This window comes from Alexandromys fortis, unplaced genomic scaffold, assembly GCF_014885135.2.
Source record: "Alexandromys fortis isolate MF-2015 unplaced genomic scaffold, M_Fortis_MF-2015_v1.1 scaffold_120, whole genome shotgun sequence".
Taxonomy (NCBI): Eukaryota; Metazoa; Chordata; class Mammalia; order Rodentia; family Cricetidae; genus Alexandromys; species Alexandromys fortis.
The window spans coordinates 4930782-4943673 of NW_026067999.1; the positions used below are offsets into that span (position 1 = coordinate 4930782).

The 12892-nt window shown below is 43.6% G+C and overlaps 1 protein-coding gene and 1 long non-coding RNA gene across 9 annotated transcripts in view; one reads left to right on the forward strand and one right to left on the reverse strand.

The window, feature by feature from the left end:
• LOC126512680 (uncharacterized) overlaps window positions 1-12892 on the forward strand; it is a 531499-nt gene that overhangs the window by 18465 nt on the left and 500142 nt on the right. For all 5 annotated transcript variants that reach the window (XR_007595127.1, XR_007595124.1, XR_007595125.1 and 2 more), the window contains exon 4: window positions 2332-2525. This is a non-coding gene — a long non-coding RNA (uncharacterized lncRNA). The remainder of the gene's footprint in view (window positions 1-2331; window positions 2526-12892) is intronic.
• Egfl6 (EGF like domain multiple 6) overlaps window positions 1-12892 on the reverse strand; it is a 54799-nt gene that overhangs the window by 7116 nt on the left and 34791 nt on the right. For 3 of the 4 annotated variants that reach the window (XM_050160551.1, XM_050160553.1, XM_050160550.1), the window contains 2 exons: window positions 6314-6634; window positions 3325-3402 (listed from right to left, as the gene is read on the reverse strand). In XM_050160551.1, the coding sequence (XP_050016508.1) occupies window positions 3325-3402; window positions 6314-6634 (399 nt within the window). The remainder of the gene's footprint in view (window positions 1-3324; window positions 3403-6313; window positions 6635-12892) is intronic. The other variant, XM_050160552.1, reaches the window with a different exon arrangement.

Here is a 12892-nt window from a genome sequence, read left to right on the forward strand (position 1 = left end):
GTGCTAGGTACTGGTTTTGAACTTGTATGTAAAGCAGAGGTCTGCAAGCCAGCACTTTAGCCTACTGTCTACTTGTTCCTTTACTCTATAAGGACAAAGGAAGCTATGTGCTCCAGAGACCATATGCCTTACAAAACCTCACGTATTTGCTCTCTGGCCCTTACCACAGAAAAGTGTGCTGACTCACGATGTAAGATAACCAGGACAGAGCACTGTGAAAGAGGGCAAAGACCAAGACGTTTCTGATTTAAAGCTAAGGCAGCCCCCTTTCTCTCCAGCGTAGCCCCGACTGGCTGAATCTCACTACATAGAGCATAATGGTTTCCCACTATATAAGCCCACTTGTCGCTGCCTCCAGAATGCTGGCATTAAAGGTGTGGATGATTATGTTAGACCAACCTGGTATTAAAACTTTTTAAATTACATTTTAACTATGCATGCGGGGGTCAGAGGACAGTCTGTGGAAGTCAGCTCTGTCCTTGCCCCATATGGGTCCTAGGGATCAAAATCAGGTCATCAGGTTTGGTGGCAGATGCTTTGACCTTCTGATCCATCTTGATGGCCCATAGGTTTTGCTTTTTCTCGACTCATTGCAATTTGCCTTTTCCCCCCACAAAGCCATGTCATCTAATTTGATTATTGAAAATATCTGTCATTGGACCCTCAATAAATCTAAAACTCCTAAGTGGCTTATCCAGGCTCCACAGATACTGAATGCTGGAACTGAGCCTGAACCTAGATCAGGCTGAGATCCATGACTGTCTATTTTGCAGAGGCCAGGTTTGGCTTTGGGGTGGGGCAGCATTGACGGGGGACAGGATAGCCTATCAGAGGCAGCAAGATGGGCATCTTAATGGGAAAGGGGCTCTTTTTTAGAACCTGGAGAGGAGTTCCGTTAAGAGAGATGGCCTAGCACACATCCCAGCACTCAGGAGGCAGAGACGGCTGGATCTCTGTGAGTTTGAAGCCAGCTGGGTCTGTAGAATGAGTCCAAGGACAACCAGGACTACACAGACAGACTTGTCTCGAAAAACAAGAACAAATAAACAAAAACCCAAAAGGACAAGAAAAAAGGAGGCACCCTAAAGTACAAGAGACATAGCATCCATGGCAGCATGTGGGTAGGATGTCCAGAGGAGCAGAAGTCTTTAGAGAAGCCCCCTTGGGTGCCTGGTAGTGGTGGCAGTGGTGGCACACCTTTGTAATCCCAGAACTCGGGAGTCAGAGGCAGGCAGATCTCTGTGAGTTCAAGGCCAGCCTGGTCTGCAAAGCAAGTTCCCAGACAGCCAGAGCTACACAGAGAAATCAAGTTTCAAAAAACAAGAGGGGGAAGGGAGAGGGAGAGAGACACTCTGGAGAAAGGGGCTAGTTTGGCTTTTATGTTTTTCTTAACTGAAAGGAAGTTTCATACCATGAAGTCCAATTCAGCATAGCCTATGTGATAAAGAACATGGAAGAGTTAGGTCCTGGGTAAGACTGTACTTTATTGGCTGTTAGGCCAACAACACAGCATGGCATCATAACTCTGACCCAGAGGGAGAGCTGCAGGGATATATGCCTGTGAGATCTGGCCTCTTACAGTGCCTGACCGGCATCTTAATGTGATCAGCTTCTTAAAGGGGCAGACCCATGATCTAGGCTCTAACAAGTAGAGTAGGAACTAGTTGGGAAGAGGAATAGAATCAGTTAGGCAATAGGGATGAAAATGATCAAAATACTTTATAAGCATGTATAAAATGTCCTAATGAAACTCATTATGTATAATTAACATATGATAATAAAAACCTTTAAAAATGACCTACTATTTAAACACCGGTGGTTAGGGGTAAAGGGATTTCCTTCTGGCCTGCTATAACCATCTTTTACCATGGAGGAAAGGATGCTGAGCTAACCTACAGAGTACTTGGTCCTGTAGTCATGACAACAAAATAAATAGAACAATACAGTGATGAGTAGGTCTATAGCAGTAGTAACAGAGTCATTAACAGTCCTTAGTAGTGGGAGAGGGTCACTGGACTCTCACCTAGGATTCCAGCCACCTACTCCCTCTTGATCCCCTCCCTTCAGCTGCACATAGTCTTAGGAGACACTAGAGCAGATAGGACCTGAAAAAAGGCAGGACTCCATGATGCAGCTTTAGTGACATCATCATCATCTTTACTGAAATGGGACCTTTCAGTGATACACTATTTCTCATTCACTCATACTTCTTTGAAGTAAGCCTCATAAGCTCATTGTTTCAGCAACTTAGACGGCTGGGAAGGTTACTTTAGTCTGTCATTAGTGCCACCTCTAGAGAGAATGAATATTTGTTTTCTCGTGTCTCCCCAGGGAGAGTAACACACACTGGTTCTGCGCCCCGCGGTGTAGCGGGTTTTCTCTTGGTTGCTTACGACTGAAGCAGTAATTTCGGGAAATGAAAGATGATGCAGGAGTGACACGGACTCTCTAGCTGCTTTGCTCTCCCTCCCAGGGGCTGAGAAAGTGTGCTGGGCTGTGTTCTTGAAGCCCCTCCCCCTCGTAAGGTAAGTTGATAGAGCTATCTAGTGTCTGTCTCCAGGCTGGTGTGTAGGCCAGCCTCTGCTACATCACGCAGGATGAAGCCGGACTTCCCAGCTCCCAAACCTCTAAGAGTCGGTAATCCCCTTTGTTCTCCAGCTCTTTCTTCCTTCAGGGTCCCTGTGGCCGATGTTATTCTCTCCTAAGTTGAAAGGTCTCTCCCACTTCATGGCTGCATCTAAGAAAGGTCTTCCTGAAGGGTGATCTCATGTCAGCTCCTTTCCTTGAGTCTGCTACTGTTTTAAATTATAGAATACTTAGGAAGAAGCATTAGTTACTGTGAACAAAAGTTTCGGAAAGGAGCCAAACCAAAGGCGACTTCAGTGACTGCAGATGTGGATTCAAATTTACGTTTGCGCTACTTTTAGCCCCTTTAATAGGCATTCATTGCCAGCCTCCATGTCTGACCTGACATCCTTGTACTATAAGATGAATCCTTCTGAGATGTATTAACTTAGCAGACTCCCAGATTCTGTCAACCCCAAAGCTAAAATGTCATCAGATAGCGTCTGGGGCCTATAACAGAGGTTCCCCCACTTGGCCGGAACCTATCGACCTGGTGTTCTCATCACTGCGTCTGAAAATTGATTTGATTTGTGACCTTCTTTGTTCTTTACCGTAAACATCTAGGAAACTGTTGCTACACCGAAACATGATGGTTGAGGCACCTGAAATCTCTGTTCCTAGGCTGGGGTTACTTATCATTTATTCTCTTTGAGAGGAGGGCTGTGGCTTTTTTTTTCTTATTTTTTTAAAAATCATTACCTTTGTGTTCCAGTTTGGAATTTAGTTCTTTTCTTTGGACGTAAACCAGATCCAAATCCTCTGCTTCATTTACCTTAGCTGATAAAGAACCTTGATTAGTTAAGAAATAACCCAAACCCCCACATGCACCAAAGAATGAACTTAGTGTCGGAACCTAGAAGGTTTTGTCATGGAGTATGATGGCAAAAACATGTTAGATCTCCTCCTCCCTACCAGTTCTCACCCAGTTTCCTCCCCTGGAAGAGTGTTTTTTAGAAGTTCCCTCGAGAGAGTGCAACATTCACACTCCGGACTCACCCCTTTCTCACCAGGTTTTGGAAACCCATTTTCTTGAAATTCTCATTAGTAAGGGGGGTTGTGCGACTGGTCTACTGTTTCTGACCTAGATGAGCCCGTGTCTGCCTAGTCCTTGATTAATTCCACTTGGTTTTTGTGTATGTGCTCACCAGTCACACAGCCACGAATACAAGATAAAATGGAGTACCCAGAAAGTAGGAAATTGGGTCTCAGTGTGGGGATTTGGAGTTAACACACAAACTGTCTTGGAGGGGCCGAGACCTATGGTGGGTTCTGTACAGCAACCTTTGCAGCAAGGATATAGCAAACAGGTGTATCAGCCAACCATTTCATGCAGAAAAACCAAGATCTGTGTTGTAGTGTTTTGCTGCTTCTGTAATCTTTGTATTTTGGCTTAAAATTCCTTTTGACACAAAGTCTCATTATGTAGCCTTTGCTGGCCTGGAACTTGCTATGCAGACCAGCGTAGCCTTAAATGCAGAGAGATATGCCTACCTCTGCCTCCTATATGCTGGGACCAAAGGCGTACATCAGCAGGCCTGGCTATTTTGGCTTTTAAAACCATAAACGTACAGCTGTGATAGTCTCTTCATACAGTGAGCCTTTGAAAAGTGCCTTCAATAAATAAAAAAAAGTGAGGTGAGAGGGGCTCACAAGGCCTGATCACTTCCTGAGGGTCTATTGGCAGTTAACAGTCACTGGGAGTCATGTTAATGCAGTTTTGTTTTGTTTTTTTTTGTCTTACTCCTACCTTTTAGGGTCAGGGGTATTTTCAGCAATTGGAAATTAAACACAGGTGATTTCAGTTAAAAAAAAAAAACAACCAGTCACTGGGAGAGGGGAGAGGGAGAGACATTTTCTCCAGTGGCTTTACCACTGGCTAGTAAGTTGCTCCTATAACAATCCCTTCATCTTCCCTCTATTGACTGTTGATGTTCCCCCATAGAAGGAGAAGGTGCGGGGGGGGGGGGGGGGGCATTGGACCTTCACCTGAGTTTCCAGCTGCTCCTTCCTACACCTCCCTAGCGTTTGTATATAATTTTGCCCTAACTGCATGCCCAGCAGTCTTGCTAGAGTATACAGGTTGCAGATGGATAATTGATGGAGTATTCCATCTATGCGCTATGGGGCAGTTGTCATCGTGCAGAGATAAGACTGAATGGTAGTGTGGCTGCTTTGGGGTCACTCACTCCTGTAAGCAGCCCATTGCTCACGCTTAGTAAGCCCAACAGACTCATTGGTTACCCAGGATAGACTATAGTCCAATCATCCTTTGTGCTATTGTTGGGGTCTTATAAGGTTGTTTATATCTCCCCTGAGAAGAAACTCAGATGCATAACAGGTTACAAAAAAAAAAGATATGAAAATAAGGAGACTAGTTGGGAAGAGGTAGGGGATCAGCAGGAGTAAAAATGGGTCAAGAGAGCGTAATATGACAAAAATATATTCTATACATGTATGAAATTTCATTTGTATAATTTATATAGGCTCAGAAAATCATTTTTTTTGAGACAAGGGTTTTTTTTTTTTTAAAGCCCTGGCTGTTCTGGAGCTCACTTTGTAGACCAGAGTGTCCTCAAACTCACAGAGATCCCTGCCTCTGCCTCTTTACCACCATGGGCATCATAAAAACTTTTCAGATGCTGGGTATGGTAGCACACATCTTTAATCCCAGGACTTGGAAACAGAGGTAGGCAGATATCTGAGTTCAAGGCCAGCCTAGTCTACATAGGGAATTTCAGGCCAGCCAAGGCTACATAGAGAGATCCTCTCTCAAAGGAAAAATAAAACCTTTTAAAAAAGAAGTAAAAAGGGAGTGTTTGGGAGATCTGGTGATGAAGGTCTCTGATTTGGTGGGTATCCTGCATGAAAAGTCTGGCAGCCATACAGCTATGCTTTCTGGGTGTTGGCAGGGAGGGGCTGTGCCAGACCGGAAGCTCCCAAGTAAGGTAATAGGACAGGACTTACCCTCCTGTTTTCCAGAGCAGTAGCTCCCGTTTAAAACCCGTGGAAAAATTCTCTAGATCTTACCTAGGCCCTTGTTTCTAAGCACTTAAGGGCCAAAATCTTCTCCTTTTTCTAGTTTTAAAACATTTATTCACATGTTCTTCTTCATATGCTGATCCTAACCCCTAATGTATATATGTCTATATGTGTGTATGTGTATATATCTCAACAGATGTAAGTATGGGTATAGTATAGTATTTAGAAATAAGACCAAGAAAGGGTAATATTAGGTGAAGAGAAGGACAGAATACAGGCGAAATGACACATGAGTCATGAAAGAGAGGATGTGAAGCTATTTTGTCCTAGTTTTAACTCTGTTACGTTTTTTTTTTCTTTTTTCTTTTTTGTGGCGGCTACGTGAATAAAAATGTAATTGGTAGTGAAACCCCAAGTGATATGCCACAGCTTCAGAATGGCCATGATAAGTGTATAGCGTTTGGGACTACACGAATGTTTGAGTGGCCTCCTCAAAATTGCTGTGTGATGTTTTTATTTGTGATGTAATAAAGTGATTGTATTAAGCATTTTTTTTATATAAAAAGTTTGCATGTTTCAGACTCGGTATACTGAAAGGAAGCTAAGCCATCTTTCTTAAGGCAGGAATTGTTTACTCTTGTTTGTTGATTTGGCATGAGGAATTATGTTTGTTTTTGTAGAATGCAAGAATAACAAAAGCAATACTTACAAAACACATCTCCTCGAAGGCTTCGCTCCTCTTCTACCTCGTTCTTTAGGACTTCGTCTCTTTTCTCTTCCTCAAGTCCCTGTCTCTTTCTCTCTTCCTTCCTTTTTTGTTCTCCATCAGAATTCCTGCTCCTGGAAATGCTCTCTTCAGAGCTGAAAGGCAAGTTAACCTTAGGGGTGCGTGTAGTGGTGGGCCTTGGAGTGACATTTTTAAGCTTCACTTTTTTCTTCATATTGTGCTTGTGAGCCAGTAACTTCTTGATTCGATCTTTGATGGTCCCAGGTCCTCTAAGGATTTCCTTCACGGAATTTTCAGGAATAACTAAACCAAAAAGTAAGACAGGAGACTAGGCATTTGATTGAACTAATACTTGAACAATCAACCATTTTAGAAGTGTCAAAGTGCTTCCAGCCCCAAATAAGACCTCTATAACACCCAGTCCAAATCTCAGGGAACATCACAGAGGAGGGGTTGTATGCCGTGAAATGCTGTCCTCCGGATATGACATGGCTATCGCACTCACGAACTCACGGTAGCTATGGTAACCTGTACAAGATGGAGCCTATCAATATTTCATTACAGAGGGAGGAGGGCCTTATGAAGCCCCATCTTCTCTGAACAGGTGTTGGTTATTGGGGGAGTGTGTGTCATTTTCTTCAATGGTGTAGATATTGGTAAAATGCCCATGCTTCAGTAACTACCACCATCCCATGCTCACGCAAGCACCTCTAATTAGTTAAACTCAGTTGGTCACCACTGAAAAAACAAAGCAACGACAACAACAGACTGAAACTAGGAGGGAGACTTCAGATAAAGGGGTTCAGCAGGAATGGGATGAGAGGCTATTGGGGGGCAGGGTCAAAAAATGACCAAAATCTACTAGATACATATATGAAGTTGCCAAAGAATAAAGAAAATAAATTTAAAAATTATCAGGCTTGATAGTTATCATTGCTGGACCACTTCTAGCTGTACTTCCTGTGTCCCTGGCAACATACCAACTTCACAAGTGAAAAGCACTGATAGACAAAAGAAGGGGTAAGTGTCAGAATTGCCTGTCTTTAAAATTTGGCTACAGAATGGGGTCTGACCGGTTCTGGGCGGAGTCACAACTTTCTAAATCTCCAGAAAGATTCCAAGATTCTTACCCGCCAGGAGGCTTTCTGATAAAGAACAAAGAGACATTCTTGTCTCTTCTCTTAAGAGTTACTTCAAAGGGGGCCTTCTGATCAGCTGGAGAGGAAAACACCCCTAGGAAAGGCACTCGAGTCCAGAGGTTTTTTTTTTTTTTTTTTGTATAGCTTTCTTTGGCTGTCCTGGAACTAGCTCTGAAGATCTGGTTGGCCTTAAACTCACAGGGATCCCCCCTGCCTCTGGAGTCCAGGGATTAAAGGCATGCACCACCACTGCCCAGCAAATAATGTTTTTTTTTTAAACATTTATTTATTATGCATACAATATTCTGTCTGTATGTATGTCTGCAGGCCAGAAGAGGGCACCAGACCTCATTCCAGATGGTTGTGAGCCACCATGTGGTTGCCGGGAATTGAACTCAGGACCTTTGGAAGAGCAGGCAATGCTCTTAACCACTGAGCCATCTCTCCAGCACCAATAATGGGTTTTCATTATGGCATTTTCAGTCTGTCCCAGAGACTTTAAAACACACACACACACACACACACACACACACACCCACCCACCCACCCACCCACCGGAGAGATGGCTCAGCCACTAAAGGCTAGGCTCACAACCAAAAAGCACATAATTTACTTTAATATGCTGGCCAACCCAACTGGTCCTTTAGTACATTGTCTACTCTGACCCTGTGAAAGCGTTTTCCTCCTCGACTGCCCTTTTGGCCATTGCCCATTCTTAGCCCTGATAGTGCCTCATGTTATTCTGAGCTGAACCCCAGCTGTCTTCTACACTACACTATGTGTCTTACCTGAATACGTTCAGGGTCGATGATAAAGACCAGGGAGCCAAGAGAAAGGCCAGAGCTAGACTTTGGTAATGGGGAAATACTAGGTAGTGTAAAAGAACTCTGAGGCAGAAAGGGGCTGCTTAGGTGGATACTGTAGTTTTGTAGATGGGTGAATTAGTGACTTGGCCTTGGGCGCTTGGTTAGCTAGCAGCAGAGTGAGGACTTGAGAGCAAAGCATAAGAATACCTTCTATTTTCTATCATGTCCACGATGGGCTTATTCCTATGTTAAGGCTAACAGTTCTTTTTCTCTAGACTGTCTCATGTTCCTTGAGATCTGTGATTCAAGGATACATGTCCCTGTTCTACGAAGAAGTCAAACTGATGTTAAAAATAAGTGATTAGTGTTTTTAGAAAATTTCGTTTTTAAAATATCTCTTTGTGTGTGTGTGTGATGGGCGTGTGTGTGTATGTGTGTTCACATGTATGTATGTGGACATAAGCATGCCATGACGTTTGTGGAGGTTATAGTAGAACATCAGGTGCCTTTCCTCTCCTTCCACCTTGTTTGAGACAGGGTCTCTTGTTGTTTGCCACTGTATATATGCCAGGCTAGCTGGCCTGAGAGTTTCTGGTAAGTGTCCTGTCCTCAGTTTCCTAGCTTAACATAGTACAGATAAGTGCCTACAATTTCTAACTTTAATGAGAGTTCTGGGGATCTGAACTCAGGTCCTCAGGCTTGTATGCCAAGCATTTTACCCACTGACTTGTCTTTTCAGCTCATGAATGATTAAAGAAACATATTAGGGCCAGCAAGGTGGCTCCATGGGTAAAAGCTCTTGCCTCACAAGCTTGGCAACCCGACTTTAATCCCCAGGCCCCACACAAATGCAAATGAAGGGCACTGCCGCCACAAGATTGTTCTCTGATTGCCACACTTGCATCAGGGCATGTTCACCTCATGCCACATTTCAGGTGCATGCAAACAATAAACAGAAATTTCAAACTTAAAAGTACTAATCTTTAAACCAGGTCTGGGAATGTAGCTCACTCGCGAGCATACTTGCTTAGCATGTATAAAGTCTTGGCTTTGCTCCCCAGCACTGAATGAATTGGGTGTGTTGGCACATGTCTGTAATCCAAGTAGGAGGTTCCGAAGTTCAGTATGATCCCCAGCTACACAAGAAGTTTATGGCCGACTGGGAATAAGAGAGAGTCTGTGCCAAAGATACAAATTGAAACAAACAAAAACACTCAAAGATACCGTGAAAAATAATCAAACATATTTTCGAGTGTTATATTCTGGGCTTATGGTTAGCACTATATGTGGACATTTGTTTATACTGTAACTATTATTTCATTTAGTATTAAACAATAATAAGGGATAAATGCTGCTATACCTATTTTTGCACATGTGAAAACTGAGCGATTGGCAGTCAAATACTTGTTCTCAGTCCACAGGTATGAAGTCAAGGTGCTAGGAGTCAAGCTAAAGTAATCTTATTCTGAAAGCTGTGCACATGGATGATAAAAAATAGAAGTTTGCTTGACACAAGAAATGCTTGTGTTGATTTATAATTTTAATGCACTTGGCTACAGTACAGAAAGCAGTCCCTCTTCCTCCCTCCTGCTCCCTCTCCCTCTTTCAGATAGGACCTCATATAGTCCAGGGTGGTCTCAAACCCACCATGTAGCCAAGGATAACCCGACCTTTTAATTATGCTTCTATTTCCTCGGTGCTGGGATCACAGGCGTGTGCTACTATGCCCAGTTTATAGAGTACTGGGGATGGAACTCAGAGCCTTAGGCATGCTAGGCAAGCACTCTACCCCAACTGAGCTACAACCATGGTCCCTCTAGGCAGTTATTTCTAATTCTTCAATTCTTAGCCATGGAAGTTAGGAGATCGTCATGTAGAGGTGAATTGTCCTTTTAAAGAAACGCGTATTTTCTTGGGGCTCCTGTTTTCCTGCATGGCACTTTTGCAATTATCTTTATACAATTTCACAGTACAATATCTGGCCCTCAACAGGGGGTTGAGATGACACTAATAACAATACTAACCGCAGCAAACTTTACAGAGCATCTATTATGTGGCCAGCCTGATGAAGCTTTCTCCATACGTCACCTCATTTCAACCCCAATACAAGCTTCTCAGAAATATATTAGTCTTAGTTTGAGCTACTTTTGGCACATCCCCAAAGAAGGATTTGGGTATAGGTGGTTTATCTGGGGTTCCAGAAGGCACAGTAGGGGAAGGAGGACAGTGAGTCAAAGAAGGTGAGGGGAGACACAAGATGGTGTCACAACGGGCAGGTCGTCACTGTGGGCAATGAACTCAGTCTGGCTAGGGAAATCTGGGAGCCTGTGCAGCATCACTGCTCAGGATTGCCTCACACTATGAAGGGGGAAGGGAAGGGCATTTCCTTAAAGACTTCAAGCCCTCCACTGCCTGAGGGGGGTTCCTGGAGACAATGATTTCCCATCTCTAGCTGCACCTGCAAGGTCTGGGCAGCTTAGGAGACAATAACCTACGGTTTCAGGGCATGGAGAGTTTGCTGCTCTGTGTCTAGGATCTAGGAATATGCATGGCATGCTCTATTTTACCTTCTCGAGTTGAAGAACTCCTAGGTACTGTGAACTGGCCCATTACAGGCACCCACCACAAGAGCTATCATGAGCTCTATTTGGGGTTCAATTCTTTTTTTTTCCCAATGAGTATGTGCATGAGGTGTCTGTGAATGTGTGAATGTATGTCTTATGCATGTTGGGTACCCATGGAGGCTAGAGATCAATATCAGGTGTTCGATTGCTCTCCATCTTAAATATTGAGGGCTAGTCTCTCAGCTGAACCTAGAGCTCGCTAATTCAGCTTGTATGGCTAGCCAGTTTGCTTTGGAGATGTTCTGTCTCCACTTCCCAAGCACTGGGATCAGAGGCAGACCACCATGCCCTCCCAATATTATCATGGATGTTGGGGACGTGCATACAGGTCGTTATGATTGAGCGGAAAGTACTTGACCCACTAAGTCATTTCCATACCAGCCTGGTGTCTAATACTTTGTTCTGGGACACAAGGGCCTGGGTATCTCAGATGCCCTCTGGACACGAATCCATGCCTATGCCATTACTACTCTGTGAGGTTCCCTGCTCCACTCTCTAGTCAGCTTTATGAGAGACTATAATTTCCACCCATTGGTCCCTGTCTTCTGTAGAGGGGCCACTTTTGGTTTCACGTTTCTTAAAAAATTTCCAGGCACAATTTATGCTTCTCATCATTATTTTTCTTCAAAATAAATGCTGCCCAGTTCTTTTGGCAGTTCTTCATGAAATCTGATATCTACACCCAGCCACAGCCCAGTTGGATACCGTGAACCTTTTATATGTGTGCTGTTGAATATCTGTCATGGCACATAGTGTGTAGTCTTGCACAATCTAGAAGATACTCTAGGTGTCATCGGAGTCTTGGCTAGCTAGGGCTGCAAGGTGTGAGGCAGGCCAGCATATGATTTACAGATATATTTATGAGACTTATACTAAAGAGCAGAGGAGATACTAGAGACAGGGCATAAAAATGTCTATAGCAGGTGTGGCAACATATGCCTATAATCCCAGGACTCAGGAAGTCAAGGCAGGATGGTAGTCAGTACAAGGCTAGCCTGGACTACATACTGAGTATCAGGCAGCCCAAACTACGCTACAAGACCTTATTTCAAAACAAATAAGCAAAAAAGTAAACAAACAAACAAGGCCAGTGCGGTGGCTCAGCTCTTTAGAGGCTCTTGATGCACAATCCTGGGTTGATCTCCAGAGTCCACAAAAAGGTGGTTGGAGAGAACTGACTCCAGAAAGTTTCCCCTGACCTCCACATGCATGCTGTGGTATGTATGCTCCCACAAACACCATGCACGTGCACACATGTGCACGCACACACACACACAGATAATAAAAAGTAACAATAATAAAATCAAAACCAACCAACCAAACAAAAATACAACAAAACAAAAACAAGTCTAGTTATAAGTCTAGTCAGGGTTACAAGAAGGATAAATCTAGTAGTTGCTGGTATTATTATTATTATTACTAATTATTTTATAATTATTACAGCTATTCTTCTTGATCTCATGAAGCCCAGGTCAAACTCACTAGTAGCCAAGGATGACCTTGAAGTCTTTATCCTCCTGCCCCCACCTCTTAAGTGTTGGGAGTACAGGCATGAGTCATGTTGACTGATTGGCTTTAAACACTGTAGGACTCTCTTTACTAGAGGATGGCATGCACTGTGATTGTAGATAGCTTGTCCTGGCAGGTATTTCAGGTACTCCCTGGGGTTCCTAGTATTCATTGCCACCATCACCAATCATCACCATTACTACCGCTAACATCATCATCATCATCATCATTATTTTGGCCCTTGAAGTCTGCCACTTCCAAGTTGAAGTAGTAAGAGGTCGTATCTAATTGCCTGTGCCTCTTTCCAGGGTGTGAAATATCCTAAGGGCTTGAGTTAATACCCAAGTACCATAAGATGGTGGAGTCTCAGTTGGCGTGGGTCCCCACCGCAAGTAAGAAATCTTCTGAAGCATCTCTTTATACAAAATACTCATGGGAAATCGCTTTTCCTGTTAGTCCAGGTTAACAGCTGTGACATTTTCT